The sequence below is a fragment of the Bipolaris maydis genome (assembly GCF_028858645.1).
Source record: "Bipolaris maydis strain C4 unplaced genomic scaffold PSV08scaffold_10, whole genome shotgun sequence".
NCBI classification, from domain to species: Eukaryota; Fungi; Ascomycota; class Dothideomycetes; order Pleosporales; family Pleosporaceae; genus Bipolaris; species Bipolaris maydis.
The window spans coordinates 1,324,179-1,349,119 of NW_027093866.1; the positions used below are offsets into that span (position 1 = coordinate 1,324,179).

General features: G+C 50.1%; 13 protein-coding genes across 13 annotated transcripts; 6 read left to right on the forward strand and 7 right to left on the reverse strand.

The window, feature by feature from the left end:
* Nucleotides 1-258: 258 nt before the first annotated feature.
* Nucleotides 259-4,368, forward strand: PSV08DRAFT_206275 (uncharacterized protein; the record flags this gene model as incomplete). The annotated part of the gene is made up of 3 exons (XM_014227617.1): nt 259-506; nt 558-2,956; nt 3,004-4,368. The coding sequence occupies 3 exons, from the start codon at nt 259-261 to the stop codon at nt 4,068-4,070; spliced, it is 3,714 nt and encodes a 1,237-aa protein (XP_014083092.1). The 3' UTR covers nt 4,071-4,368.
* On the reverse strand, nt 4,322-5,254 carry PSV08DRAFT_377845 (uncharacterized protein; the record flags this gene model as incomplete). Its single annotated transcript, XM_014227616.1, has 1 exon — nt 4,322-5,254. One exon carries the CDS (start codon nt 5,252-5,254, stop codon nt 4,322-4,324), a length of 933 nt encoding a protein of 310 aa, XP_014083091.1.
* Nucleotides 5,255-5,380: 126 nt separating this feature from the next.
* Nucleotides 5,381-6,541, reverse strand: PSV08DRAFT_315128 (uncharacterized protein). The gene has a single exon (XM_014227615.2). It carries the CDS (start codon nt 6,435-6,437, stop codon nt 5,592-5,594), a length of 846 nt encoding a protein of 281 aa, XP_014083090.1. The 5' UTR covers nt 6,438-6,541; the 3' UTR covers nt 5,381-5,591.
* A 491-nt stretch (nt 6,542-7,032) lies between these two features.
* On the forward strand, nt 7,033-8,127 carry PSV08DRAFT_315136 (kinetochore complex Fta4 of Sim4 subunit, or CENP-50-domain-containing protein). Its single transcript, XM_014227614.1, has 2 exons — nt 7,033-7,266; nt 7,332-8,127. Exons 1-2 carry the CDS (start codon nt 7,086-7,088, stop codon nt 7,931-7,933), a joined length of 783 nt encoding a protein of 260 aa, XP_014083089.1. The 5' UTR covers nt 7,033-7,085; the 3' UTR covers nt 7,934-8,127.
* Nucleotides 8,128-8,311: 184 nt separating this feature from the next.
* Nucleotides 8,312-10,272, forward strand: PSV08DRAFT_227012 (cytochrome P450). The gene is made up of 3 exons (XM_014227613.1): nt 8,312-8,518; nt 8,567-9,304; nt 9,374-10,272. Exons 1-3 carry the CDS (start codon nt 8,322-8,324, stop codon nt 10,053-10,055), a joined length of 1,617 nt encoding a protein of 538 aa, XP_014083088.1. The 5' UTR covers nt 8,312-8,321; the 3' UTR covers nt 10,056-10,272.
* Nucleotides 10,273-10,478: 206 nt separating this feature from the next.
* PSV08DRAFT_249315 (carbohydrate esterase) lies at nt 10,479-11,350 on the reverse strand (the record flags this gene model as incomplete). Its single annotated transcript, XM_014227612.1, has 3 exons — nt 10,479-10,776; nt 10,836-11,044; nt 11,138-11,350. 3 exons carry the CDS (start codon nt 11,348-11,350, stop codon nt 10,479-10,481), a joined length of 720 nt encoding a protein of 239 aa, XP_014083087.1.
* A 1,784-nt stretch (nt 11,351-13,134) lies between these two features.
* PSV08DRAFT_249316 (carbohydrate esterase) lies at nt 13,135-14,031 on the forward strand (the record flags this gene model as incomplete). Its single annotated transcript, XM_066092383.1, has 4 exons — nt 13,135-13,303; nt 13,366-13,475; nt 13,557-13,850; nt 13,918-14,031. The coding sequence occupies 4 exons, from the start codon at nt 13,135-13,137 to the stop codon at nt 14,029-14,031; spliced, it is 687 nt and encodes a 228-aa protein (XP_065948829.1).
* Nucleotides 14,032-14,920: 889 nt separating this feature from the next.
* PSV08DRAFT_363958 (putative serine esterase-domain-containing protein) lies at nt 14,921-16,730 on the reverse strand. Its single transcript, XM_014227610.2, has 3 exons — nt 16,608-16,730; nt 16,233-16,533; nt 14,921-16,186 (listed from the first exon to the last, which is right to left on the reverse strand). The coding sequence occupies exons 1-3, from the start codon at nt 16,646-16,648 to the stop codon at nt 15,194-15,196; spliced, it is 1,335 nt and encodes a 444-aa protein (XP_014083085.1). The 5' UTR covers nt 16,649-16,730; the 3' UTR covers nt 14,921-15,193.
* Nucleotides 16,731-17,282: 552 nt separating this feature from the next.
* Nucleotides 17,283-19,485, forward strand: PSV08DRAFT_227020 (uncharacterized protein; the record flags this gene model as incomplete). Its single annotated transcript, XM_014227609.1, has 2 exons — nt 17,283-17,434; nt 17,499-19,485. Exon 2 carries the CDS (start codon nt 17,509-17,511, stop codon nt 19,483-19,485), a length of 1,977 nt encoding a protein of 658 aa, XP_014083084.1. The 5' UTR covers nt 17,283-17,434; nt 17,499-17,508.
* Nucleotides 19,486-19,716: 231 nt separating this feature from the next.
* Nucleotides 19,717-20,472, reverse strand: PSV08DRAFT_6973 (transcription factor Pcc1-domain-containing protein). Its single transcript, XM_014227608.2, has 2 exons — nt 20,272-20,472; nt 19,717-20,205 (listed from the first exon to the last, which is right to left on the reverse strand). The coding sequence occupies exons 1-2, from the start codon at nt 20,316-20,318 to the stop codon at nt 19,887-19,889; spliced, it is 366 nt and encodes a 121-aa protein (XP_014083083.1). The 5' UTR covers nt 20,319-20,472; the 3' UTR covers nt 19,717-19,886.
* Nucleotides 20,473-20,631: 159 nt separating this feature from the next.
* PSV08DRAFT_363961 (uncharacterized protein) lies at nt 20,632-21,313 on the forward strand. Its single transcript, XM_014227607.1, has 2 exons — nt 20,632-21,078; nt 21,151-21,313. The coding sequence occupies exons 1-2, from the start codon at nt 20,843-20,845 to the stop codon at nt 21,293-21,295; spliced, it is 381 nt and encodes a 126-aa protein (XP_014083082.1). The 5' UTR covers nt 20,632-20,842; the 3' UTR covers nt 21,296-21,313.
* Nucleotides 21,314-21,413: 100 nt separating this feature from the next.
* On the reverse strand, nt 21,414-22,767 carry PSV08DRAFT_403465 (uncharacterized protein; the record flags this gene model as incomplete). The annotated part of the gene is made up of 2 exons (XM_014227606.1): nt 21,414-22,572; nt 22,629-22,767. 2 exons carry the CDS (start codon nt 22,765-22,767, stop codon nt 21,770-21,772), a joined length of 942 nt encoding a protein of 313 aa, XP_014083081.1. The 3' UTR covers nt 21,414-21,769.
* Nucleotides 22,768-24,034: 1,267 nt separating this feature from the next.
* PSV08DRAFT_249322 (WSC domain-containing protein) lies at nt 24,035-24,837 on the reverse strand (the record flags this gene model as incomplete). The annotated part of the gene is made up of 2 exons (XM_014227605.3): nt 24,035-24,642; nt 24,699-24,837. 2 exons carry the CDS (start codon nt 24,835-24,837, stop codon nt 24,035-24,037), a joined length of 747 nt encoding a protein of 248 aa, XP_014083080.2.
* Between the last annotated feature and the right edge of the window lie 104 nt (nt 24,838-24,941).

Sequence of the window (24,941 nt, forward strand, 5' to 3'; positions counted from 1 at the left end):
GTCGGCTACCCCAGTCACCCATGAATCCTTAACACCCTTCCAATACCGCCCTCGGTGCTTCTCTGATTCACTATCCTTTTGGCTTCTCTACAGCCCCGCCACAACTACATATCCCCAACGGCCCGCAACCGCACCCAACAGCGGCTGCTCTCCTTTTAAATTCGGCTCATGGCCACCAGCACCTAAACCAACGACAGGGGCCCCCAATTTACAACTACTCACCTTCGGCCGCCTTGGCCACTCACGGCGCACAACACCATGTCCACCACTGCTGGCTCAACGCCGACAAACACGGCCGGCCCTGGTTCTGCTCAGCGAAAAGAAAACCAGAGTATTGAGAATTTCGCCGCCTCCCTCTCCACGGCCGCTGTCATTTTCGGCGTGCAGATTGCCTTTTTCCTGATTCTGAGCGGCAACTGGAAACTGCACAAGAGAAAATCCAGGAAACTTGCAGAGGATAAAAACAAGGACGGGGTATCGCGACAGAGCCTCTTTCACAAGATCTAGTATGTAGCAATCCACATTTGCTTTGCCACACATTTACTAACGACGACTAGCTACTACAAGACTGCCTTCGTCCCCGTTGCAAAACGTATCGCCGCCCCAGTAACCGCAATCGAGTCTTTCAAGAATGTCTTTACGATTAGCGATTCCGAGCTCATTCGCATCGCCGGTGTCGATGGCTATCTGTTTCTTCAATACCTTCAGCTTTTGCTGCGCATATTCATCCCAATGGCTCTCGTCATCCTCCCAATCCTCTTGCCTCTAAACCGAATTGGCGATGTGCCCGACGTAGCTGGCTTGGATTCGTTCGCATGGCCAAATGTTGGCGTACCAGGAAAACACGACCGATTGGTGGTGCATTTGGTTCTCGCCGTCTGCGTTATTTGTTGGGTCTGTTTTAACTTCTACTTGGCGCTGAGACAATTTGTTCGCTTGAGACAGACTGTTCTCACCCGACCAGATCACCGTATTCGAGCTTCTGCTACCACAATTCTGGTCCAGAGCATCCCTAAAAAGTGGCTCACTGTCGCTGCTCTCGATGCACTTTATGACGTATTCCCAGGCGGTATCAAGGATATCTGGATCAATCGCGATTATGACGCCTTGATGGAAAAGGTGGATGAGCGAATCAAAGTTGCGCGAGACCTCGAGGCTGCCGAGACGAACCTCATCATCGAATGTACCAAGAAACACAAGAAGATGCAAGAAAAGGAAGCAAAACAAGCAGGCAATAAAAAGTCCAGAAAGGAAAAAAAAGAGGAAGAAGCCATGCAGAATCTTGCGATCAACCAGGAGACGCATGATCACGGTGTCGATGCTGGTAACCCTCACGAAATCGAGCAGCAGCTTCAGAGTGTTCTTGCCGAGCCCGGTTCGTCTTCGTCTTCGTCGTCTTCGTCCAGATCCTCTTCTCCAAGTCGCAAGCGTGGTATAATTCCTATTCCTTTGTTTGGCGAAGGCATACATGCAGTTGGTGAAGGATTCCGCGGGGTAGACCGGTTTAACAAAAAGATGTACGGTAACATGCGAGGTGTCTTTGGTTCGAAACGTCATCGCAGCAAACCCTCAAATTCTGAGCAAGAGCAAGCTGCTGTTGATGGGCCCAACGACATTGCCCAAACTTCACCAACCTCAGCCGAGTACAATCTGAGAGGCGCAAGCAGCGACACTCAAACTCCCCTAGCAAACAAGGAAAACTACTTCTCTGACGACCATGCATCCGAGGTAAACTCTCCAGCCCAGGATCTCAAAGCGCCCGCGGCCGAGGACGAAGAAGAAGATAAACCCCCTACCAAGGTCGGATGGAGCCAGCCTCTCAAGAAGCTCAAATCTATATACGTTGGCCAAGGCGACTTCATAAGTCCTAAGCCTTTCAAAAACAATGAATCGCCACCAATGGAAATCAAAGATGCCAGCAAGATCAAGTACGATACGACCGGATTGTGGGACGAGGATTTCAAAGAGGACGACGAAAACGCTCTGTGGCGAAAGTATGTCAAACCAAAGGACCGAGAAACGATGCGCCTACCGCTGTTCAATTTTTCATGGTGGCCCTCCTTACCATTGATTGGGAAAAAGGTAGACACGATTTACCACTGCCGCAAGGAACTTGCTCGCCTGAATGCCGAAATCGCAGATGACCAAGCCCATCCGGAACGGTTTCCCTTGATGAACTCTGCTTTTATTCAGTTCAACCACCAGGTTGCGGCACACATGGCATGTCAATCTCTGAGTCACCATATTCCCAGGCAGATGAACCCACGAACTGTCGAAGTCAATCCCAACTACGTGCTTTGGGAAAATCTTACAATGAAGTGGTGGGAGCGCTATCTACGCTTTTTTGGTGTCGTTATTCTAATCGTCGGACTTGTCATCTTTTGGGGTGTGCCTGTTACATTTACAGGAGCTTTGTCTCAGATCGATACCCTCACCTCGTTACTCCCTTGGCTCGGCTTCATTAATCGTCTTCCCGACTGGGTAGTCAGCTTCGTGCAGGGTGTGTTGCCACCTGCTTTTTTGGCTATTCTCTTTGCTGTACTGCCTCTTGTTCTACGATTCCTGGCGGGCGTCACTGGTACAACGACATCTGGTGAGCGCGAGTTGCTTGTCCAAAACTTCTACTTCGCTTTCGTCTTCGTCCAGTTGTTCCTTGTCGTATCCATTTCCACGGGTATCACGACGGCTATTGACGACCTTGTCAATGACCCCCTCAGTGTTCCCCAAACACTGGCCAAGAGTCTGCCCAAAGCCGCCAATTACTTCTTCTCTTACATGATTCTACAAGCACTCAGTATTAGTTCTGGTACTTTGCTACAGATTGGCGCCGTTGTCGTCATCATTTTCCTCCGCTTCATGGACACGACGCCTCGACAGAAGGTTTCACGAGTATTGCAAAGACCTGGAATCAACTGGGGTACTATGATACCCGTCTACACCAATTTTGGTGCAATTGGTAAGTGTGTATCTCACCCTACTACATGTGTCTCTAACAGTCAACAGGTCTTATCTACTCTGTTGTGGCACCCCTGATCCTCATTATGATGTTGATCACATTCTGTCTCTTCTGGTTCACGTACCGCTACCAGATGATCTATGTTAGTTACGCTAAAGCCGAAACTAACGGTCTCATCTTTCCCAAGGCCGTCAACCAGCTATTCACTGGGCTTTACTTCTTGGAACTTTGTCTCGTTGGTTTGTTCTTCCTGCAAGAAGACGAAACTGGCAAACAGTCCTGTTTCCCTCACGCCATTGTCATGATCATCATGCTCATCTTCACTGCTCTTTTCCAGATTGTGCTCAACAGGGCATTTGGACCACTGTTCACATATCTTCCAATTACATTCGAAGATGAAGCAGTGCAGAGAGATGAAGAGTGGCAGCGAGCCCAAGCCAGTCGGTGGAAGCAAGCGGACGAGCACACGGCTCTCACCGCTCAAGAAGATGCTCAGTCGACTTCCGGAGAACATGAAGAAACCCGTCTCGGAGACAGAAAACGTCGCGAATCCCATAGCCAAGAGGCCTATGAGCTGGATAACTTGGATAATGATATGTCTGGTGCAATCGGTCGTTCGCCCAAGCAAAGTGGTGGCCGCGATGCAAGCCAAACCGGTCGTTCCCGCCGCAGTTCCAACTCGCGCTCACAGTCACGACACGCCCGTTCGCAGCATAAGAAGAAGGAAAAGCACGATCCATTCGACGTGATCACCAACACACTCAAGAAGGGTCTCGACGATGTCGCCAAGCCTATACGTGATGCCGAAGCACAAGTTCTACCTGCCGGCAACCTGTTTGACGAGGTCGACGACGAACTTGCAGACATTGAACCCGAAGCCCGTCAGAAACTGATTAAGCGATCTTTCCAACATCCTGCTACGCGCGCCATCCAGCCTGCAGTCTGGATCCCACACGATGAGCTCGGTATCGCTAAGGATGAGATTGAGCGTACGAGTGCTTTCACGAAGAGAATATGGATCACCAGTGTGAATGCGCGATTGGATGCTAGTGGCAATGTCATCTACAGGGGCTTGCCCCCTGATCGGGATCCGTTTGAGAACATTGAGGTCTAAGGTGGTAATTGTTTTTTTTATTTCACTTGCATAGCGTAGCGGTTGTTTTCATGTCGTACTACAGTCTTCTTTTGCATTCTCTAAAGAAAACCCCCATTGGGTGGGTCGTCTATTCATTCACATAGACTTTTTACCTCGCCTATGCGATATACCCAGACCAGCACAATATTAAGTATAAACATTTTAAAACTATTCTTTTCTTGAGTCACTATTGCTTTAATGTCTTGTGGAGATGGAGTGCACGTTATTTATTACTCAAAAAAGTCTTTTACATCGCCAAACAAAGAATCCTTATCGTCGTCGTCGTTGGCGCCAGCGCCAGCTTCTCCTCCCACGGCATCCAGTGTCCATTCAGTCACTGCTCCACTTCCCTCTCCACAATCATCTCCAAACAATGAATCCTCCCTATCCTCCTGAGCCACCACTCCCGCTTCCCCTTCCACTGCCAACCCCTCACTAACCGCCCTATACGCCTCCTCTTCCTCCTCCAACGCAGCCATCTGCGCCCGAACACCCGCATCAATCTCACTCTCCGACGCCGCCACCATCGCTACAGGCTGCGGAACATATCCTGCACCAGCGGGCTGGAATCCTGGATAGTATGGCACCGCTTGCGGTGCGGGATCCGTGGTGCAAGGGGGTTGGGCTTGGTTTTGCCCAGTCATGTTGGTGGTAGTGGTGATGGTGGTTTTGGATTCGGACTTCCTAGGCGCCCGCTTTGTAGGGAGGCCTTTGGAGGCGTTTGTTGGGCGGCCTCGGCGCCGCTTTGCGGGGGTGACGTTGGTGGTGGTGGTGGTGGGAGGGAGGGGGGAGGAGAGACGGGGTTTCTTGGGAGCTAGGGGTTGCTCCTCGTCAGGATTTGAGGGGGAGAAGTGATTCCTCTTCGTCCCCGAGAGGCTTTGTTGTTGTTGTTGTTGTTGTTGTTGTTGTTTTTGCTGCTGCTGTGGTTGTTGTGGTTGTTGCTGCTGCTGCTGCTGCGGCGGCGGTGGCGGAATGTACTGCTGGTATTGCAGTTGTTGATACTGCAACATAGGTGCAGCAGAGGGCTGTGGTATGTCCATTTTCGGTTGATGAGGAAATAGTGACCGCTGTGGAGGTTGTAGGCCACTGATGTCCAGCCACTGGCGCGCATCTTTGGAGTAGATGTGGCTGATAGTGATTGGTGTTGCTTGGAGGTGCTGCATTGTGGTGGTGGGTGTGAGAGCGTTGGTGTAGAGAATATGAGTGATTTGAGAGTATTGGCTTCAAGCAGTGATATTATGAGAGATGAAGAGAAGCTCCGAGTGGGAAGGGAATCTCTCCTTATAACTGGAAAGGAAATCTGGCTTTTTATATCGAAAGGGAATCTATCTTTTTGTACGGAACGGGCATGACCACGCTACCACAAGATACATTCACTGTTCTTTTGATAGGTGATGACAAGCTATCAGCCTCCATCAGCTTTCGCTACATGTCTACCGCTTACATATCAATCTAATGAGGCATTTATCGTTACTCTCCAATATGTCATCAGATATGACTCTATGCCAGACGTCTATGGCGAGGCAACAGCCCGTGATAGGCCCAGAAGCGTCTTGAATCCAGCTTTCGTCCCAACGAGCTCACGTCCCTTGGTAGAGCACGAATATCCTCCTCATGCATAAGCTCGCTAACCCACTTCGCATACTGCTGCTGCGTTTCTTTCTCTTCTTGGGACATGGATGATTCAGTCATAGAGCTGAAGCTCATGATGAGGTCGTACCAATCATAGACGCGCAGATCGGAAACAATCCAACGTTTACCGGGCGTAAAGTTCTGGTGTGTCGCAATTATGGCTTGTGCGACATCCTCGCCGTGGATGAAGTGTACGGCGCCTCGTTTTTTGATATCGTCCTTGGATTTGACGATACGTGGCAACCACCTCGCGGGAACACGCTCGCCTCCATAAAGACCCGCAAGACACAACACACAGCCATGGAGCGAGCGCAGTTCGTCCTCCGCAATAGCTCGCTTGTCTTCCTTGTTGTAATGCGCATCTTCATCACTCCAATCGTCAGGTACCTTGTTGTAGATTCCGGTTGAGCCGAGTTGAATCCAGTTGTTCCTCGCGCCGTGAACGGAGCGGTACAATCCGACGAGGCTCTTTGATTGGCCGTGACCGACTAACGGAAAGGTGATGACGACCGTTTTGGCAGCCGGAAGTCGCTTGTACGACTCTGCATCTCCAGATTCGGGGTCGAATTTGAAAGGTATCGTAGCATCTCTCCCTGAGGTGGTGGTAGCCGCGTACGTAATGTCGGTATCGCTCAGTTGCGGAATCAAGAACGTCGAAGTCCAGCCAGCCCCCAGTATCAAAAGGTCTACCTCGTTCATCTGCTGGCGTAGCATTATATATCTCTTTTTGTAGTTATTGCGAGTTGTGACCAAAGCTATAAGGTCGGCCTGTTATCAAAACGCGTACCAAGTTTCGCTCCTGTCACGTTGCTGTGGTTGACACAACGCGGAACGCAGGAAGTCGTGACGTTCTTCCCCCCGCACGCACCCACAGTGCCCACATAGTGGTAGTAGGTGCAACTAAACTATGCACAGGCCACCTGTTTGAACTCATTGTCAGATACTCCTGCAGCCATGTTCAAGAAAACCAAGTGATTACGAAGGGTCCAAGAGGAAAATCATACATGTATGCTATGTATTCGTGAAGAAGTCACATGCTAATTTGTGCTCAAGGCTGCTTGGACCAAGCGACTTGCTAGTAATGTAACTACTGTTATAACCTAACTGCGCAGTGTAGCGACAGATTATATACTTTGCAGACTTCATGTACTAGAATTTCAATTTGGACGTGTCGAATTAGTTTCATATATCTGGTTGCAACCACAGTTACTTTTCAGAATTTCTCACTGATTGTAAAATACATATTCTGCACTAGTCCCGACTGGGCAAAGTCTGATTTCAACGCGTCGCGCTCTCAGTGCCTCCCCGCAATCGGTGCAGCCATTCAAACCCCTCGATAGCATACCGTCCCATGTGTTTAAAATGAGTCAACGTGTCCCAGTACCTGGCTCAAAACAAGCTACCATTGTTGAGCAGAAGCAACATTTCCTCCAGACCAGGAAGCACATCTTGTCGCGTGGAATACCGCCATCGGAACGACTGCGAACACTTGCGCAAGATGGCGGGATCGAGCTGAGTGTCATGAAAGGAGTGCTTGATAAAGGTAAATTGTTTTAAAAAAAAAATCCCACGCCCGGACCCGATGATCAAAACTAAACCAGCATCTAGTCAACCGTGACCTAAAGAGACACTCGCGGACAGTTTACAGTCGCCAAATGATCGAGCATGTCGTTGAGCAGATAGACACGTTGTACTGGGATTCCGGGGCGCAGCCCGTTGATGACGACCAAGAGGACGATCAAACCGCTTCTGATCTTCACGAAGATGATGCAAACACACTGTACCAAAATGCTGATCTCACTCTTGATGAGAATATTGCGAAACTGCCTGCGACATGGCATGCTCGTGACAGCAACGACCAAGTAACGCAAGATGAATACCTTTCCTCTGTCTCACGCTTGCAGGAGCTATCGGCTCAGCGCCAGACACTACAAAACAAGCTCAACACATATCGCACACTGCTGTCGTTGCTAGAACCCTATCGTCAGCCGAAGGAGAACATACAGCCAAATCTGGCATGGAAGGATGCGCCGCTGGTCCCAGAGCTGGCAAAAACAAGGACACTGGCCATACGTGTTGCAGCAAGAGTCGAGGAGAAGTTTGGCAACGTACAGGTGCCTTCGACTGCGGAAGATGACGAGGATGTTGATATGGAGGGACTCAGCAGCCACAGTCAAGCAAAGGTGGACAAGGTTTTGGCAAGTTGGTAGGACTCTCGAGCCCCCCTGGGAAGTACATAGATGCTGGCGTTTGGATATGATACCCCATCTGCATGAAATAGAATGCCTATAGTGTTTTCCTTTGCATTTAGATCCAAGCTAAGTAAGAAGCGTGCACGAACTGATGTTTGGCGATGTGAATATTCGATGGCGCATTGGACACCTTCAAAACGATGCTTGAATGTAAGATAATTGTAGTTAAGACATGTCACTACTGATATCTCGCGAATCTAAACCCTTCTAGTTGATGATTGAAGCTGCAATTGGTTGAGGCGGTGGCGGCCAATCCCAGCACAAGACCAGCAGTTAGCTTGCGCTAGGGTCAACTCCAAGTTTAACACCGCGACTACACCTCATTCGATCTCACACAACGCTAGCCATGCTTCTCATTATCGCGGTGGCAGTGATAGTCCTCCCGGCTTTAACATATTACCTCACTACTGCTTTCTTCTTCCAAAGCTCAAAGAATGATGCAGCAGGAAAAAGGCCGCCCACAATCCCGTACTTGGTCCCTGGCGTGTTCCATACGTTTAGCATAGCCGCGGAAGGACCGCAAAAGTTCTTTGCTAGATTATTGTAAGGCACTTACTTGAGTTTTGTGCAACGGTCACTGATCTGCAATAGCAAGGATTTTGGCAGCTTCGCCCCATTCACTGTCAAGGCAGGTTTGCAAACTTTCGTGGTCCTCCGGGACCCTAAGCATATCAAAGTAGTCATAGAAGCATCAAAACCATCAGAGCAGGTTTCCATCGTAAGACACGAATATGAGGGTATCTTCAAGGTGCCCAAACGTCAAACCAGCATTCCAGCAGAGTTTTCCGATCCTGCAAAGTACAATGAAAAAGTCAACATTGCATTCACGACACCAATTCGGAAATACTTGACTGGCGGATCAATGGCTACTATAGGCGAGCGTTATGCTTCAAAGCTTTCAAGCAATATGGACGACAAAATGTTCCAAGTCGGCACGTGGACACAGATAGAAGACTTCTGGTCCTTCTTTCACCAAGTCCTTACAAGATGCTTGGTAGAGACATTGTTTGGACCGACAATCTTCCGGCTGTATCCAAAGTTCGTGAAAGACTATTGGACATTTGAAAAGGCACTGGAAAGCTATGTGCCAGGAATGACATGGCTATTGGGAGCGACTGCATATGAACAGCCCCGCGATGCGTTACTCGAAGGAATTGAGAAATGGCTCAGGGCCAACCAAAGCGGCGGCAACACTGCAAATGCTGGCACCAACAATTTAGATTGGGATGATCACAGAGGATCTCCATTTATTCAAGAACTCACTGGTCTTTTGTCAGAGTTCACATCGGAAGAATCGCGAGCAGTGGAGTTGCTAAAGATCATTCATTGGTGCGTATGCATTAGGGGAGGACTGTGCTTGTGAGGAACGAGAATATATATGCTGACCCATGCATGCAGTTCAAATGGGAAACTCGTTCCGTCAACAATCTGGTCCATGCTTGAAGTGTTGCGCGATCCGCAATTGGCTAACCAAATGAACGACATTGTTTCCAAGAATCCGTCAAGAACACCTGGGACTTATGGTGTTACGGAAATTGCAGCTTTACCCCTTGTTAAGTCTCTGTATTATGAGACTAACCGTTTACGAACGGCACAGTACATGATATATCCTGCCAAAGCCCATGATATCCTCTTGGACAGAGAGTACGTACTCCCCAAAGGAAGGTTACCGATCGCGTTTTCACACGACATTGGACTGGATAACAAATCATGGGCCAAAGCGCGACCGCGTACCGTCGAGAAACCACTGGAAGAGTTCTGGGGAGGCAGGTTTCTCATACCTGATAAGCCGAAGAAAAGAGGCGGTTTCGAATCGGGCGAGTTCAGCTTGGAGGGTCTTGATCTACTAGCTCCTGCTTTTGGTGGCCACCAAAACATCGGTCTGGGCAGTGAATACGCACAAACCATTCAGGCCGCGACTTTGGTTGTCTTGTTGAACGAGTGGGAGATTCAACTTTGTGATCCGGAATTTACGGATGCAGTCATGCCGACCATGTCCGATAAGGCTTTCGGTTCTGTGATGCCGCTGCGAACAGTAGCTGTTCGCATACGGAAGCGAAAGTCGAATCGGAAGATTTAAGATGACGTGTTTCCATATGCATAACGGAATCGGCTAGCAAATATGGCCGTGTACTGATAGGCCGACTGAAATTTGCCTTTAGCGTCTCCAGGCCTCGCAATTTTGGCAACAATTATCAATACAAGTTTGATATAGGCTCCGAGACTCTTTGATAGCGATAGATATTGTATCTGAAAAAAAAGTTCACGTGAAATCCTATTGCAATTGGGACAAAGTTTAAGAAAATCCTCCATTTACATTTCCACTCGTCTTTATGTACAATCAGATGTAACCTAACGATTACACTGGCGAGCAAAATATACACAATACCGCCAACTATCCCCCATCTTCCATCTTCCATCTTCCGAATGACCTGCATTACTCTTCCAATCAATTTGCCCCAATCCCTCTCCATCTTCAAAAAGTAAACTCGAGTCAAAAACTCTAAGCCTTTGCGCCGCGGACAGCGTTGATCTTTCCGATCAAGAATCGGCCAGCCTCTCCTGCATCACTGCCGTAGCTAAGGTGAGGAAGCAAGACAGCTGCAGCAAGGTTACCGTCACAGACAGTGTCGCGGACAGCACCACCGCAGAAGATCTTGAGCTTGTCCTTGGGGAAGTTGGGGATCTGCTGGTTGTCACGGCGAGCCTGTGTGTCGCCAAAGGTGACGACACCGGCAATTTGGTTCTTGACAGCGGTGGAGAGATCCTCAATGGCACGGTGGTTGACTGCTGCACCTTGGCTATTGCCATTGGTTAGTATCAAGAAGTGAAGTGAGTGGAGGGGTAAGTTGGGACGTACGAGTATCCACCGCAAACAATGACAGCAGAAGGACACTTGCGGTTGATGTCCTGGAGGATACCGCGCATCTCCAGCTCAGCAGCGAGATCAGTACCGCCGGGGAGGTAGTTGGTGGACAGCAGAGCAGCGTAGTCGACGCCTTCAATGGCGAGGTCCCTACCGTATTCGCGGCGGAGCTCGTCACCGAGGGGCTGGCCAATGACGGAACCCTAGAAAGTTTCCCCAAGTTAGAATCTAGATCTAGAAGGAATGCATTCGATCTTGCTTTTTGTGGGGTTTTTTTCTCTCAAGTATCCACTTACCATGTTGCCGGCCTCGGTGGATCCACGGGCCCACACGAAGATAACGTCCTTGCACCCACCGCCAATCAGGGAGGAGAATTCGTTCTCGGTCAAGCTCGTACGGTCGGTGACGATCTGGCGAGTAGCAACGACTGCATCGCCAGCTTCGGGAATTGCAATTGGGGTTGCGGAGGCGGCAATGGCCAGAGCGAGGATGGAGAGGAAGTTCATCATCTTGACTGTTTTTGGAATGAGAGGGCTGGGGAACTTTCTGATGAAGAAGCGAGGAAGATGGTGGAGGAAGCGAATTGTTGGAAGTCTGGAAGGGATAGTGAGTGAATGATAAGAAGCGATGTTTGCTTGCTTGCTGTTTAAAAAAAATCGTGGAATCACAGTTCTCTTTATACTTACTTCAGATACGAGAGGTATCCATCCCTGGCCCACTTCCTGAATCCTCCCATCGCCAATTGCCGAACACTGCAGCGACGGATTTTGGCCCCCGCGGTTACACGATTGTGTCTGTGCTAAGGCACACCCTTTGCTACACGTTGACAAAGGTCAAATCGCCGACTGCTTTTCCTTCTGAGCCGAGGCATTCGAGGTGAGCAAATGGTTCTGCTCCAGGTCCACTGTCCAATAAGGGCCCCAAGGTACAGCTAGGGGCTGTACCTTGAAGCAAGCCAAGTCTCATTGCATATTATACCAAGACACGTGGTACGTACTCTCAATGGAGTAAGGGCCAAGTATTGGAGTTTTGAAAGGAAAGTGGGGGAGTAGTCTGCATACACATCAGACGATTCTTGGGTGTTTGGGTGCCTAGGTAAAAGGAAGACTCGGAGCCCTGAAACCGTGCAAACACCAATAGCAGCGATTTTTGAAAAAAGTCGCCTCGGTACGGAGTTGAGTTTGTAATGGACCAGGTCGTGTGATGGAGTGGCATGCTGGAACCCTGAGTACTAAGTGGTGTCACTTGGCTCTACTACCACCAGTCGCAGCCCTAGGGACAATTAGAGTGGCTGCATGCTGCAGGGCAAAAGGCGGGGTACCGTATACATTATGCCCTGTGGTGAAGAATGGGATGTAAGCAACGTGACCTTTGCCTCTCTGTATATTGCGGGTGCCTGAAAAGATGTGTGAGATCGATTGGGGACGGCTGCAACTGCTGAGTGTGGACTGGGGGGAAAGGAAAGTAACTGGACACCATCACCAGTAACAGCACCTTGTCACGTAGGAAACCCGACTGGCAGATTGGTTATTCTTATTTGTGAAACAATCGGGATGAAGGCGAGTCGGCTTGAGTCGGAGAATAGCGCGTATCTCGCATGGGAAGAGCGTGGATGTAGTTGCTTTTCCTCCCCTCTTTCCCTCTCTATCCACATGTAGGGCTGACCACCTACTTGCGTTGGTACTTTGCACTTTGCGTGCGTGTGGGGTAGTCACCCCAAAATTTCACAGTAGTAACCTGTTTTTGTCTACTAGTACCATCACAGCATAGTCCAAGTGTTATACGCGGATGTCCTTGAGGCATCTGCAACCGGCCTGTTGTGCAGATCTCATTTAAAACCAGCAAAACCGGTGACATGGGACTGCCCATGTAAAAAGCAAAACATCGAGATTCCGATGTGGAGCCGGCATGAAACAGTCGGCACATCTCATATACCCCTCTGGTTCTATACTGTGCTATGCGCATACCTCGGCTGCAGTCGAGGAAAATATATTAATCTTCCGTAGAAGCCAAGGGTGGTGGCTTGATCCAGATGATCGCTACACCACCACCATCAGAACATCCTTGTTTGTTCTGCAGCAAAGATGCCGAGGTCTGCTTCAGTTGCACTGTCGCTCCAAATCTCCGTGCAGAATTTGCAGTATCATGATGGAATAGAGTATGGGTTGCTTTTGGATAGAGAATGTGTGTGAAGTTATAAGGGGGAGGATGTTCACTTTATGTCAGGACAACACACAGCAGCATAGTTTAGCAACGAAAAAAGCACAAAGCAAAGCAAAAGCTACACAGCACGATGCGTTACATGCCGATCACCCCTCTCCTGGCGTTCGCCTTGATCGCCATGTCCTCTGCTCAGGAAACTTGTCCTGAGATTCCTCCAAACGACGTTCAAATCGGACAGCCTGTGCCCATCGTTCCAGGCGATATTCCGAAGGGATGTTCTGCGTTCGAAATTCTGGTTGGTAAGTCTGTAGCTCAGTACCATCGAGTTTCCTTTGTCAAGAGACTGATGTGTCAAATCCAGCTCGTGGCACCAGCGAACCTAGTTTCCCCAAGTTTGGTGTCATCGTCGGTGACCCCGTCGTAAGCAATGTTTCTGCACAACTGCCTGGCGTCCAGGGGTATCCAGTACAGGTACGTTGATCCACAGGAATAGAACAAGAAAGGTACCCTAGAAATAGACTAGAGCTGACACGTACGGTGCCTCCCTGATAGTACCCAGCTAGCTCTCAGGTCATAACTGGTGGCAGACAAGGCACAGACGACATTGTCAAGCGTCTGACTACGCAGTCTGCCGCATGTCCCAATCAGACTTTTGCTCTAGTCGGCTATTCACAGGGAGCAAGTATTATGCATCGGGCCGCAGAAAAGCTACCCGTGTCTTTGTTCCCGCGGATCAAGGCAGTCGTCATGTTTGGCGATCCTCAGCAGAGGTTGGGCGCCTTGGGAGACAAGTTCCCGATTGGTCTGCGGCCAAAGGTGTTGCAGGTTTGTGCAAAGGGCGATCCTGTAAGTATTGATCAGCTTCATGTGTGGCGTAGAAGTGGGACGGACGTGTACTAATGACTCGACACAGGTCTGCGATTCGGGATCTTGCCAGTACTACCATCTAACCTATGTCCTCCCGAAACTGATGGACCCCGCTGTGGCTTTTATTGTAAGAGCATTCCAAGGATCACCACGCCTCTAGAAAAAATGTCAGCAGTAGGCCGCTTGGAAATATTTGAACGGACAAACAAACTCAATGTACATACTATCCAAACCTATCCAGATTGCAATCCCAGTATCTCCATTCTTCACCCCCCATATGCCAAAAACGCCAGCAAGCTGTACCCCCCTCTCCCTTTGTTCCCTCAAATCTCACAAAAAAACCCCCCTTCGTAATAAGGCGTTCCAGGCACCCAAAAGCTGCCCGTTACAGCCACATTAGCATACCCCCTTGTCTTCCACCCATCTGTATCGTCATCCACTAGCTACACCCCACTAAATCCCACTAAGCCTACTATGCAGCACACACCCCTGCCCCCCTCGTACCGCATCATTCCTCCCTACATGTGACCACAAACGCCCATCCAAGAAAAATCACACCAATCAACCACACCTACTCTGAACACCCCAGCCCGGTTCAAGATACCCTTGACCGGTAGAAAACTTGCGCCACTCGGCTGCGCTGGCTCCCACGCGGCACGCTCTCTCTACCCCAAACGTGCGTTTCGGTAAAATGGTGGCGCCACGTGAGGAGAGGGAGGCCTTGGCAGTAAGACGTTGCTTGCCTGGTCTTGGCTAGTAGTAAGCATCCGCTTGTTCCCCCCGCCCCCTGGTACGGATATCTGCGGAGCGGCGATCGAGGGGCATGAAGGATTGCGATAGGGACTGGGGGGGTTGGATCTTGCCGGTCTGGATCGAGGGTGTGTAGATGTGTAGATGAGATTTATGTGGGTGCGGCGGTAGACACTGTTAGTAGTTGGGGATACCGTAGGGGGCGGCTGATGCCGGCATACCCGGTGGTTTTGTCGATTGCGTGATTCTGTTTCCATTGGTGAAGAGTCGGGATGTGGGGTTGGTGGGAATATTGACTGCGGTTGTGAAATTAACTAAATATGTTTTGAGATATTCTTTGTATGGTATTAGTTTCTAGAATCGTATTAAAGCAAATATGCAATGATGCAAAGACATTGTTCCTCCACTTGTGTACTCTGTACATGATGCTCAAGGGTATCAATCGCTCGACTAGTTTACTGGTGTACGGCCGTACTAAAGTACTGGTACACGTCTAGGATTCGCCATGCGCCACGCTGGAAAAACTGGGATGCAGTCCTGACAACTGCAAATTCAAAGATGCTGGAAAGACATTAAAGCTCGAAGTTGTCGAGCCAGTGCTGAATGACGATTTTGCCTTCGTTGAAGGCCTCTTTTTTCATGCGAACAATGATAGCGGCATGCGAGTGTCGATGGTTGTGGATGTGAACTGGATGCTTCTTGAAACCGACGTTGTCTAGCGCGTCGATCATTCTGAACTGCTCTGGTGTAAGTGCAAGGGTCGGGAATCTTAGATTTGCATCCTCTTTTTGTGCTTGGATAGAATCGACTTCGGTATCAGACCCAGTTTTGTGTGCTTCTCCTAGAGTCTTATGCTGTGCTGAAGATGCGACCTCTTCGGAGCCATTGCTCAAGTATTCCTGGCTTTGTGCATGATTGGCGTTCCCGTACATGCTCTCAGCCTCTCGTCGTACTGCATTGATCATCAGTGGTATGCGATAATGCGTGTAGTCGATACCCGATCGGCCTTGCTGGTGAAGTCGTATGCGTTGGTGGCTGCGAACCGATTGAAAAACCGAATTGATTAGAAAAGCAGACACACCGATAGGGACCAAGACTGAGAGGAGCGCTACAATAGATGCACGCCCGATCACCGTCTTTGTACCTTCCGTTAGGCGTTGCGCGAATGCTAGTGGTTCCTCGGGCTCTCTTGGCGAGACTGGATGTTCTCGATCGACAATGACGTCGTCGTAGCCGTCGATGTAGTTTATTTTGACCTTGTCTAGATCTACGAAAGGGTCGGTTGAAGAGATGCCGGCCGTGTAGTATGTCACTGTTCGATCGTTGACGACGTTGGCGTATAAACTTCGGTGCTTGAATTGAGCCAGTCCCTGGATGAAGATGCTTTCCGAGTCCGCGAGGACGGCTAGCAGTGGTCGACCAGTGTCTCTGAATTTATCCACACCAAAGAGTTGTCTTCCGCTCATGGACAGTGTACGCGCGCCCAGGACATTCCACAGATGGCTGTGATAACCTTTGAGGGGTGTTCGAACGCCAAGATGGGGAGTCGCAAAGGTGGTGAAGTTCTATTAGGATTAGCATGTGGTGCCAGAATTGGGCCGAGGAACGTACTATCGGCCGTATCTTATCAAAGATGCCCCTCCGATAGAGCAATCCGATAGCATAACGGGAGACGAGGCCTCCCAATGAGTATCCTATGATACTGATCTTGGTGATGTTGTGTCCACTCTCAGCTAACTCCTCAAGCTTTCCCTCGATTTCTTGGGCAACGCGCTCGCCACCCGTATCTATGCCATCGTAGGTGAAGCTGCCCGAGTTACGCGCCGCAACAAGGACGTAAAGTTTCTCGCTGGGAAATCTCTCGCTCAGAGTAGTGCTGACATATTTCAAATGGTCGGGGTTACCCCAAAGGCTGGTGGTGGTGGTCAGCGCAATTGCTTTTTCCTGGGTGTGAATTTAGGCGGCGATTTTGTTGTGGTGACGTACCCATGGACGAGGACACAGAGGTGGTCTGGCTTCTCAGACATGGCGGTGGACGTAGTGGTGACGGTAAAGGTAGACCTGGCGAGTGTGGTGAAGGTTGGTGACAGGCAGATGGCAGTGAGAAGTGGTGTTAGTATATGTACGGCACCCCCACGTCCAGATATCGTCCGTGAAAGGCGCAGTCGTGTTCGATGCGCGCACAGCCTCAAGCCACAAACGGAGTTAAGGGATATAGGTTGGCACAGGTGCGCGACAAACTGTCCGAGTCATAACACCAGTGTCGAGAGTAATAAAGGGATTGGACACAGGATGGCTGAGGGAGAAGCCGAGTTTGAGATTGTTCAGATCACGGCGTCATGACGGAATCCGAGACGGATCGCCGCTCCAAAGTCCGCCCACGCGTGTGTGGACCCTGCATGCATCGCGCTCGGACCAGCATACGCTTGCAACAACGCGTGCCTGGACGAAGTCAACTCAACCCGTCTCTTACCTTTACCGTGTGATTGGCTTCGGCGCCATTCCCAAGTGGATCTGCTCATTCACTCATAGCAACTGCATGCTTTGATCGTCTTGCTGCAAATACCAATGGACCCGTCGACACAGTGAACGTTGCTCTGCTAAGCCGAAAGGCTGCTTCTGGCCCTGCGCAGCCTGCACTCACTTGTCAACTGTGCACTGCGCCTTAGTGTGCTTCGTCTTTTGCTTACTTTGTATTGCCTCCGTGGGTGGGTTGGGTAGAGTACCAGTACCGCTTCTCCTGCTTCAGAACCAATCAACCTCTGAGCGCATCTCACCCGCGCCCTTCACTGAAGCTCAACCAACCCAGCTCGGTACGTCGAGCACCATCTGGGCCTGCTTACATGCATACTTACAGTGAAGCCATCAATTCACAGCCCCAATAACAATGTGGCCTTCACTCCCAGCATACAGGAGCTTCGCCAAGATATCGTGTCCTTCAGGTGCCTCCTGCGCACTTCCTCACTGCATTTTCGGTCATGATGCTGCTAGTTCACCTGACAGGTCGCCCTCACCCTCTCCGGTAGTAACCGTATGTGGCCCTCAGACGGTTGCAAAGCACTCACAGCTTAATGAAAATGCACCTGGAGCCGCTCCTGCACCGAGGCAACTAGGCTCTAGCACTTCGGTCAATCCAACCGTATCCAAGGGCAAGGTGCCACCGACAAACAAAGAACCTGAACCAGCGCAACCTCTGGTGTCGAGATTACCTGCCAAGGCGACTGTGCCTACTGAACTACCGCCATCTGCCACCCGGACAATATCACCGCCTCCATCTAAGGCTACAGCAGCCAAGCCAATTGTTAATCCCGACGCGCCAGTCGCTTTGATGCCACGTAAACTCAAAAAAGAGCCATCCACCTACGCTAGGAGAATTACGCTTCTCAAGGCACTACACACGCATATGAAACCGCAAAACGATAGACTTCTCAAAGCCACCAAACCGGAAATAAAGGCGCTGCACCTCAGTCCAAATCAGTTAAACAAATTGGCAGTTGATGAGGAAGAAAAGATCGCCATAGCAAACCCGTCTGTTTACGAGAACATACTAAAACAGCGGCTAGTAAAGCTCAAGGGCATGACACCAGAGGAGTGGGTCAAGGAGAGGCGAGCAGCCATAGCTTTGGAGAAAGGTGAGCCGCCCAAGAAAGCGCCGCTTAAGAGGGTCGACACAGGCTTGAACTCGGAAGAAGAAATCGCCTTTCTCCGCACACTCAAGTGCGAGCAAAAGGGATTGGATGCATATGGTTATGTCACTCAGTTACCGAGTGATGCCGAAGTGAACGAGACACGTTTGGCCCTCGAGTCAGCCGCTGGGTGGGAAGAATGCGACCGCTGCAAAACCCGCTTTCAGGTGTTTCCGGACCGCAACGAACAAGGCGCGCTCACGACGGGTGGGGAATGCAAGTACCATTGGGGTAGAACCATATACCCCCAAAAGTCCAACGACGCCACAGAAGTGAAGAGGCTGTCATGTTGTAGCGCGGAGGTAGGATCGCCAGGCTGTAGTACGCATGAAACCCATGTCTTCAACGTCAAAGACACAAAACGGTTGTCTCTAGTCATGCCATTCATTCAAACACCGGCAAACGACAAGGTTCCGAAGACTTCGGCTGTATGCTTTGATTGCGAAATGGGCTACACCACCAATGGCTTAGAGATGCTTCGTCTTACCGTCATATCATGGCCACAACACAAGCCACTCATCGACGTCCTCGTCCGTCCATTGGGCCAAATACTGGACTTCAACACGCGCTTCTCTGGCATCACGCGAGATCAGTTTGTCAATGCGAAGGAATATGATCCGGCAAACCCTCAGCCAGTACGCAAAGACCTCCGCATCGTCGACTCGCCGTATGCAGCGCGAGATCTCTTCCTCTTACACGTCTCTCCAGACACTCCTATTGTAGGACATGCGCTCGAAAACGATCTCAACACTATTCGCCTCATACACCCCTTCATCATCGATACAGTGCTCCTCTATCCAACCCGCCAGGGCCTACCCTTCCGCTTTGGCTTACGCAAACTAGCCAAGGAGTACCTCGGCGAAGAGATTCAGCAAGCGGGCGCCGCTGGTCACGACAGCTATGAGGACGCGCGTACAACGGGCGAGTTAGTGAGACACAAGATCAAAGTAGAGTGGAAGCTGAAAAAGATCGATGGCTTCGAAATCAGAGATGGCGGCGTGCACCCACCAATGCCACCTGGGGCTCCCCCATCACAGGTTCCAAATATGCGCCCGACGATACCAACGGCAGATATGACAGGGTCGATGGGCGCGAAGCCGGCCACTAAGAGGAAGCTGGAAGATGAAGGAGAGGAAGGCAGCGGTGAAGAGCCGCCGTTGAAGAAAGTGGAGGCTTAGAAAGTTGTTTGGCCCATGCTAGTGATTTGTTGGTGTCAAGATTCCGATTGGAAACCATCATATGAAGCTAATTACATGATAGTCTCTGAAGCCTTAGCATGGCGTTTAGGGGTTATCTGAATTTCTCGAAACAAGGCGCGTATCTCGCTTCCAACAACGCGTTAGAGATACACTCCGGAGTTTGGGCTTCCTCTTTTCCCAGTGGGAGCGAAAGGGGTGCTAAATCATATTATTAGCACTCCACCGCACCTTGGAGTACGTATACCCGCTCTCAATCCATGCTTTTACACTTGCTCCTTCTCCTCTGCTTGTCTTGCGCCCAAACAATGGAATCTTGACTTGTCCTCTTGAACATTCGCTTCTATATCAAACAACACTGTGTCTTGCCACCCCACTCTACTTCATCCGACCTTACTCACATCCAACCCCTGCACGCCCTCCAGCCCTTCCTTCGTAGGTTCATGCACAACATCCGTATCCAACTCCTTCATAACCGCAACCACCACACCTGCGCTTTCTACAAACCCGTTCACGGCAACGCGCAGCATGCGGTTCGTGGTCGCCGCATAATCGACTTGCAGTACGGATTGCTCGGTTGAGCCCGCGGGTGTGGTGAGTGAGAAGGCGCGGCGTACGAGCGGCGAGAGTTCGGCGTCGACGGAGAGGGAGAGTTGGGCGGTTTGGGCGAGGTGCGCGGTTGGGAAGGGGATGTGGAGGGTTCTGCGTGAGGAAGAGGAGAGTCAGCGAGAGTGGGTAGGGGGAAGGAGTAGGGAAGGGAGGGCATACAAGGTACAAGGGAAGTCTTCATGTTTCCAGTCTTTAGGGGATGACATTGTTGGCGGGGAGGTGTGATTGTATGCAGTTTTTTTTGGCAATGGCGGGAAAAATATGATGCAGAAGTGATGCTGCGCCAGGCGGAAATTACAATCTCTTTCTTAGAAAAGAACACGTTGTGCAGGGCTAGTCAAAAGTATGGGGGACGTAAAAGAAGGCGCGGAAAACGTCCGCCCATGTTTTGCGGCGTGAGGCTCAAACGTCCGAATTGTGGGGGAGGGGCACAAGTGGTTCTGTCGGCTGTAAGAGGCTTAGCGCCGATTAGCCGCAGGAGCACTGGTACCTGATTCGAAAGCGTCATACATCATCATTGTCCAACGCGTACCATAGTAATGCGTCATGGCTCATTCGCTAGCGAAGTCACATACCTCTGTCTTTTCTCTTCCCTTCTCTTCATGTCTGCCTTGACTTATTCTCATTTCCACTTTTTCAAGCATCAAATCAATTGCATATATAATTCCAACGACCAACATCTCCTTGTATTTTGATCAACTAGAACGCATAATCAAACATCTCTCTTAAAATGTTCCGCACCACCTTGACCAGGTCGTCCACGCGTCTCCGCCTACATGTTCCCTCCGCCCGTACTTTCTCCCTCTCAACCCCCAACCGCGTAGCCCAGTACCCCAACGACCTAAGCACAAACTCAGAAACCAAAACCGATCTCTATGACAGCGATAAACCGCATGCAGTTCAGGACAAGGTTCGCCAAGGCGATACGCATAATGTGCACGAGAGCAATGCAAAGGCTGGCATGGAGTGAGTTTTAAACCTGTTTGTAGCTGGTGGAGATGGGGGAGAGAAGAAGTAGAAGTGGCTAATGCAATACAGCAGCGCGCACAAGGATGGTAAAGGCGGTCATGCGACTGAGCGGAAGGATTCGGCGGGAGGGAAGACGACGGCGAAGAAGGAGTTTCCTGAGGCACCCGATCCGGCGATTGGGATGCAGGACGAGAGGGGTGGACGGGGTGGTTGAGCTGGGCTGGGTATGAGAGATGGGAGATTTTGGGGTTATAGGGCGTTGAGAGATGGCAGAGAAATTCAAGAGTTAATTGCATGTTTTGATTGGTAGTATTTTGGCTGGACACTCACCACGCAGTATAAGCATCAAATCAGCCCTCATCTTCCATCTTAAACTCCACCCAAGGAAACCTTTTCCTCACAGCCACAACCTCCCCTTCCCTGATAAACCGCCATCAACAACCGCACCGTATCCACCACCTCCAGTCTCCCCCCTGTTTGAAGGGGGGAAAACCAAAAAAACACAACATGCGATAAATGCTTCAATGCTAGAAAGCCAACTTTATCATATCAAAGTTACAAAAGAGAAAAAAAAAATCCAAAATCAAACTCCATAACTTGTGTATATTGCAATTTAAACTCTGATCCATCCCCTTCCCTTCCTTCCTTTCCATCACCTCATCGCTCTCAGTCTCTCCTCCCCCCCCCCTTAATATTCATACGTAAATATCCTCATGGCACCAATCCCGCCACAAGCATAAATATCACCGCCACACTTAACCCTGCAGACAGCATCACTGGCCTCTGTCAAATGCGGACTGAGGGCATTGCCGCAGTAGCAGCTGGTGCCATGCTGGAGGCCGAAAAACCTTGAGCCGCGGCAAATGTGCTTGCACTTGTAGGCCGTCATTTGGGGGTCGTTGATGTGCAAGTCGGGGATGAGGGCGGGGTTGTCGGGGGAGGAGAAGAAGCACTTTTGGAGTTTGAAACGGGGGGATTTGTAGGGTTTGAGTTGGGCTTCGAGGTCGCGTTGGGCGGCGAGGTGCGTTTGCTCGTTGGTTTGGCAGGTTTGCTGCGAGGTTTCGAGCGTCGTGGCGAGGTGTTGGGAGCGGGCGGATGCGAGGTCGAGATCAGTTTTTAATTGTTGCTCGCGCGAGAATGCGAGGTCGAGGGCGGCCTTCAAGGACTGTTCGCGTGCCGAGGCAGTGTCAAAGTCTGTCTTGAGTTGCTGCTCACGCGCGGCTGCGTTTTCGAGATCCGTCTTCAGCTGTGTCTCGCGTGCGGATGCGTTTTCAAACTCGGTTTTCAACTGCTGCTCACGCGCTGTGGCGAGACCGGCGTTGATAGCCAGCTGCACAAGACACTGCTCCTTCTCTGCATCGCACGTACCGCACGACGCACTTCCCTGCTCATCCGTAGATAGTGTCTGGTTGAAGCGGATACCGTTGGTACAGGTGCAATCGCAGCTTGGCTTTGTAGTTGTATCAACGCATTCTACGGAAGGTGTGGCACCTATCGTTACATTAGTCTTTTTTTGCTGCATCATCAGAGAATGCAGAGTCGCACACCATTGTCACACGTGTACGAACTACCTACAGATTCGGGCGTGCCGATGTCGCGTGGCATGGAGCCCACAGCTTGCGGGGCCATGTAGCCGTGCGCACTTGCGTATAGGGTGAAAAGGAAGAGGACCTGAGAAGGCTTCATCGTGTGCGGTTACTTGGTGCTGAAGTGGATTGCTGCAAGGATGGATGGGTAGCGAATAAGTGCTTTATGGTGCAGTGATCTTATATGCCATTTTTGTGTTACTTTTCCGTGTCATTGGCTGTCAGTAATCCTTTTGTATCTCAACATGTTTCTGTTTGGGTCGAGGTATTGCCTAGACGCCGAGTTCTGTTAGTCGCAGCAGCGCATCGTATGCATCGAAACCTTTCACAACCGACAGGTTCGCCTTGAGGTGCAGCATGTGGAGATCTGCATTGCATTAGTCGTTAGCTTGTAACGCACTGTTGAATATTCGGTACAGTGGTCTGCGTATTTTCGACAAAGGTTCTAGCTCCGGCACGGTTCAACGGATGGTAGATAGACAGCGAGTGGGGTTCGGAAATGTCAATTACATGGTTCGCATGCGAGCCAGTAGCTAGTGCAATTGTTTGACAAGTTACTTGTGGCTATGCATTTGTGGGAGGCTAACAGAAGTTGAAGTCATCTGGAATGCTTTTTCGAGACTTGGACCTCACCCCATACCTGTCTTGGACAATGGTACTAGTCTCTCGTTCGCTTTCAGATCACTCAGAGGTGATTGATTTGTATATCAAACGCGTTGGTATGAGCGACCGTATGAGCGTCGATTTCCGTGAGAAGGCGCAGTTCTCAGATGTAGAGAAGTCACTACCTGGATAGTCAGTCTTGCCAAATTGGGTTTAGCGTAAATCGAGCTTCACTCAGATCTACTCGAGCTCATCATTACCCACTCTTACTTTTTATCGGTTTGTATCATCGTTATGATGGAAGCGGAATTGTAGGTGTTTGATGTTGGGGATGTTACTTGAAGTTTTTTTTCAACTGCCTGGGGGCACTTTTGGATAATGCTTAGTGGTACTATGAAGTGAGAGTGCATTGTTGCCATTACTAATGTCGAATGTGTCGAAATCCGCAGCAGCACCAGAAGATTTTGTTTTTTAGCTATCTGCACGTTTGGAAGTTGGATATGCTAAGTCATCTACTGTGACACTGTGAGTGACACATCAAATACTCCAAACCATCGCATTTCGTACACGAACATGTTGCAATCATTGGTCTCAAACAGCCTCGCTTCATCTTTTCCAAATACTCCATATGTTCTCCAACTACAGCGCTACGTAAGCCACCCGAAAACAACCCCTCATATTACACGGAACCAACTTCCTCCTCCCCTTTCCTCTCCCACCTCGCTTCAGCCCAACCACCCCTCCCCCCAAACATTTCGACCATCTCAAATCTTCTTGGAATACAAACTAATGTGCCAACCGCCGCCACACATTGCAATGCTGCCCTTACACTTGGTATCGCAGTTTCGGTCTAGAACTTTATTCGTGGGGGCCTCGAAGGTGTTTCCGCAGTAGCATTCGTCGTGACTCTCGAGGCCATAGTACTTGTATTTGGTGCAGAAGGCGGCACACTTTTCAACTGTCATGTCGTCTGTTTGGGTCTTTAGGCCGTTGAGTACGCGCGTTGCCGAGTCGGTGTAGCAGCCCTCGTATCCCCAGGTATTGCTTTGACACGTTGCTACTTGATTTCGAAGATCTCTCTCCGTTTCCAAGTACTGTTGTTCCTTCAACAGGAAGGAATCCTTGAGTTTGTCCATTTCGATTTTATGCTCCTCTTCCTTCCTCATGTAGGATTCTTTGAGTAAATTAAAGTCATTTGCAAGTTGCTGCTCACGCAACAAGCATTCTTCTTTCTCGGCCTGGCAGCCGTCCGGGATGGGGTTGCCGGAAGAACCAAAGGAAAGTGGCTGGTTGAAGTGAATGCCATTGGAGCAGGTGCAGTCGCAGTTTGCCTCTGACGACTGAGGAACACATTCTAGAGAGGGCGTTGCACCTAGGTTTTGTACGTGAGCCTTGATGAATACTCAATCGCATCTTGGAGGCCCTTACCATTGTTACAAGTGTATGATTGACCGGAAACATCGACTGAGCCGAGTACATGCTGGGTGGGGCCTCCGACTGGTGGGTGACCAAAGGCATGGATTCCTACGCAAAGTGAGGGGATAAACAGGGCCCAGGAAGCTCTCATTTTGTATTGATGGTTGATTTTGGAGGGCGTAAGAGGAATGGTGACGAAGTGATGAAGTGATGATGATGATGAATTGTCTGAGTGGCTTCCATAACTGAGCTTTT